Source organism: Gavialis gangeticus, unplaced genomic scaffold (genome assembly GCF_001723915.1).
Source record: "Gavialis gangeticus isolate Ggan-Ray unplaced genomic scaffold, GavGan_comp1, whole genome shotgun sequence".
Classification (NCBI taxonomy): domain Eukaryota; kingdom Metazoa; phylum Chordata; order Crocodylia; family Gavialidae; genus Gavialis; species Gavialis gangeticus.
In genome coordinates this window covers 29369286-29373811 of record NW_017729025.1, presented here as the reverse complement: position 1 = coordinate 29373811, position 4526 = coordinate 29369286, and the positions used below count along the sequence as shown (strand labels likewise).

Below are 4526 nucleotides of genomic sequence, written 5' to 3'. Positions count from 1 at the left end.
ACTTGGTCTGTGGTGGGGTCAGTCTGATCTGTGCATGTTGCATGCTGGATCTGGATTTGAAACTATGCACCTGCCAGCAGTATGTGAGCTTATGACCTTGATTATTATTGTGATGAACTGTTTTCAGAGATTTTTTTCTGATGTAAATATACCTGTTTAGAGAGAGTGTTTTAAATGCATGCTGTTGAGTGAAGGTGAATTTTTGGCAATCTGTTTTGAGCTACTTCTAATTGAGTTTCAAAAAGTGACTGTTTTTTATGTTCATTCTCTCTCCCTATAGGAATGCTCTCCCTATGCTGCTCACTTATATGATGCTGAGGATCCTTCCACTCCTATGAGGACAATAGCAGGGCTCTGTCAAGACTATTGTGTGGAGGTGTGGCAAAAATGCAGGTCCATGTTTCGTTACCTCTCTACAGATAAACAGCTAGCAGCACTGGAAAACAACATGGCAAAATTTTGCCACTATTTGTCCCTTGATGATGTAGACTACTGTTTCCCCCGCCTGTTAACAAATGCAAATCTCAATCATAACCTTGGGTTAGTGACAGCCGACTCGGAGGGCTGTCTCCAGTTGTGCCTAATGGAGGTAGCTAATGGTCTGCGGAATCCTGTTGCTATGGTGCACGCTAACGATGGCACTCACAGATTCTTCATTGCTGAACAAGTTGGCTTAGTTTGGACCTACCTTCCTGATCGGTCAAGGCTTGAAAAGCCATTTCTAAACATCAGTGAAGCTGTACTTACATCGCCCTGGGAAGGAGATGAGAGAGGTTTTCTAGGTATTGTCTTCCATCCCAAATTCAAATTTAACGGTAAAGTGTATGTCTACTATTCAATAGAAGTTGACTATGAAGAAAGAATCCGGATCAGCGAGTTCAGAATTTCTTCTGATGACATGAATACTTTGGACCATGGTTCTGAAAGGTATTGTATGCACATTTATCTTTCATATTCATTTAAAAGTTTGGAAGACAACACATGCATTTTTTTTACTACTAATTATAGTAGATTATATTTATTTGGCTTCAATTAGTCCAACTTCTTTTTATTATAACATTTAACTTTAGATTTTTAATGTACAAAAATCAGAAAATTCAAAAGTCTGTTTCGCAGAGTAACTGTAGCTCTTCTATAGCTTGGTACATATATGAGCAATATAGAAGACATGGGTGTTACATGAATTGGACTCACTCTAGAATAATATAGTTGAATTTCCTGATTTTGTTACAATTTTTCACTAAATTCACCTTAAAAATTAGGTATTTAATTTCCTTGCATTGTATGTTTCCTAGTTTTTGTTATTGTTTTGGGTTTTTTGAGGAAATTTTTCATCACACATTCAAATATAATTCTCCACTGTGTGGTTTGAATGTATTTGTATTGAAAAGTCATTCAAGTCAGCATGAATGAAGTCAAAGCTATTACAGCAAAGATGATTTTGGGCCCAGTGTACTTAACTGAATTATGACATTCCTTTTGATGTTATCCACTTATTTGTTTTAATGAACATGCTTTCAAAATGTATGTATGTCATTTTTGAAAACATGCTGATTAAAATAAATAAGCTCTGTTTCTTTGAATTATCCCATGCTCTTGGGATAATATTCCATATTCTAATCATACTCGTAGGAGTAATAATCTACAGCTCAGTATGCTTAAAACAACTAGGAAATAACTTTTATTATTTTAACATATAACTGTTTTGCCAACCAGGTCTGAAAATTTCTCTACTTACTGCTTATGCTTATCTAAAAAAAACTATTTCTCTTTCTCTACCTACAATTACATAAATATTGATCTAAAAGAACTTTCTCCTCTGGTACTACCCTCATATAGATTGCCCATTTGGGATTTACCTGTTTTGGCTAACCATCTCTCTCCAGATGTTGTCCTAGGGCATGTGTAGGTGAAACAGGGGCCCTAAATTGAAGCAGTGGGTTTTAAAAAACACCACTTCAATTTAGGGTCAATTAAACCCCGTGTTGTGCACACACTCCGCTGACTTACCTGCTTCTTGAGCGGGGAGGGGAGGGTGAGCTGCTGGCGGAGCGGTCCCTAGGCTGCAGGGGGGGCTGGTGCTTCCCTCCCAGCAGCAGCCCCCCCAGGTGGCACCCACCCACAGGCACCTGGTTTGGGCGGTTGCAAGGAGCACTGCAGCCGCAGAGTGAAGTACTGGGCCCCTGCGCAGCGCAGGCAGGCAGGCTCTGAGGGGGTGGGAAGGTCAGGTTCATCGCTTTTCTTGAACAGAGCCTGCTTTCCTGGGCTGCTGCCAGGCTGCCTGCACGGGCTTCCTGCAGAGCCGGATGGAGCCCGTCGCCAAGGTGTGCAAACACCGACATCATTAAAGCAGTGCAAAGGCATTTAGCCCACTGTAAAGTGTTGTGCGCACACGCCCATCATTTCATTTACACATGGCCCTAATTTCAATTTTCTCCCTTCTTTCTGCCTTTCAGTTCCTTTCTCTGTGCTTATAATTATGTATATGTATTATCTGCTTTTATATGTGACTGTGGTAAGCACAGAAGTAAGAAGGATGATTAGGGCTTAAGTACTGGGAAACCTATGTTTTTCTGCCTGCTGTGTCTCAGACTATCTCTAGCAAGTCACTCAGGATCTCTGTCGTTCAGTGTGCCAGCTGGAAAATTCCAGGAATGTTGTGGGGATAAATACATTAAAGAGTGTGAGGTTCTCAGGTACTACAGTAATAGGGAAAACAAAACAAGTACCCAAGCTACATGGATAAGAATAATTTATTTCTGTACAACATCCTGCTATACATTTGTATGAGACATTATGTCAGATTTCATTGGTTATTATATGTGCTAAACAAATATGCCTGGGGTTATGAAACTGTGGAGTCCTAACAGAACTCATTAAAAAGAATGTATTTTGCACTTAATAACCGTAAGTGCTTTTGTACTTGCGGTTAGTAAATAATACAAAAACATTCATATTACAACGAATTGGCTCTTCCTCCTAGTTCTATAATGGGGCACCATTAATTATAATGTAAAAGGTTTGGCTTCATAAATATTGGTGTATCATTAGATTATACGGTGAATTAAGAGACAGACCAAACCTTTAAGTGAAGCATTTGGAAACAGAGCTTTTTCTTGTATTTAACAATGTTTATGGTTCTGAGTTTGACTAATCTGATCCTGCTGTTGATACACACCTAAAATGGACAAATACTTGGAATTCTGCACGAGAGAGAGAGAGAGAGTGCAGAACTGGTTTGTAAATCTTATTTCCACACAGTTGTGATTTTTATGATAGCAATGAGTTGTGCATTTATTTTAAGATTTTTATGGTAGCATTCGTGATGTGCCAGGTACTTTCAAACACTGAGGGATGGATGAGTTTTGCTCCAAAGAGTTCACAGTCTATCGAAAGGCAGTGGTCAGGATAAGAGGAACAGCTTAAATAAAAGTCAGATTAGTTTACTGTAAGCAACACAGAAGCAGTGAATCTTTAAAATAAATTTAAATTTGTACAGTAGATATTGGAAAATGGACAAACGACTCAAGCCTGTGAACATGTACTCTTATGTGCTGTCATGTTAAGGACCCATCTGGCTCTAAGCTTGTAACATCCCATCCTTCTGTTACAGCCTAAAGAATGAAACTATGGTCTTGTTATTGGTATGACTCCCATTGACTTCACTGAAGTAGGTGAATCACAGTCCTGTAATCTTGTGCAGAGCTACCTGAGTTTTCTTTAGCATTAAGCATGAGAATACTATATAGTCTGTTTTTGTTCCATAACTACGACTGAAGTCATTTTGTCTTGACCTACTTTGATTTTTTTTTGCTCTGGGAGAGGTGAATGGAATTCAGTTTTCTGTTGAAAACATCGTCTTTCTTCATTTCTATAGTTGATGTACTGCTGAAGCACTGCTCTGTGCCAAAGATGAAGTTCAGTAGTGGGTAATGTGATCTCTAGACAGTTAATTTGGCTGTTTACTATGTTCTTTAGGACATTTCAGGAGTGGGAGGGCGCTCTAAATGTTGTTCTTTAATGAAATACGTTTACGAATGTAAAGAGATGCTGTAAACCTGAAAATTGAATTGGCCTTAAAAGCAAAGGTAAAAATAAGCAGATATTTATACCTGTGTATTACTGCCAAGTTTTATGGCTTTGCAATCACATCTTTCTATTTTTTACTTTTTTTACTACCCGGAATTGAATGCCAAATGCTTTAAGTAAACAGACAGAAAACAAGAGATACTTTTTTTTTCTTTCAAATTCCTTTCAACTGTTAGATGTTGTTATGAACAATAGTCACTGTAATACGTTTTGGAGGAGTATTGCTCCCGCTCTACGTGGCGCTGGTCAGGCCGCAGCTGGAGTGCTGTGTCCAGTTCTGGGCACCGCACTTCAGGAGGGACGTGGGGAACCTGGAGAGGGTCCAGAGGAGGGCCACTCATATGGTTGGGGGCCTCCATGGCCAGCCCTATGAGGAGAGGCTGAGGGACCTCCGCAAGAGGAGACTGAGAGGGGATCTTGTGGCTGCCTACAACTTT

General features: G+C 39.6%; 1 protein-coding gene across 1 annotated transcript in view; it reads left to right on the top strand.

Annotated features, from left to right (window-relative positions):
* The first annotated feature begins 258 nt into the window (after positions 1 to 258).
* HHIPL1 (HHIP like 1) overlaps positions 259 to 4526 on the top strand; it is a 25962-nt gene continuing 21694 nt past the window's right edge. The window contains exon 1 of the mRNA XM_019518585.1: positions 259 to 927. Within this exon, the coding sequence (XP_019374130.1) occupies positions 335 to 927 (593 nt within the window). The 5' untranslated portion in view covers positions 259 to 334. The remainder of the gene's footprint in view (positions 928 to 4526) is intronic.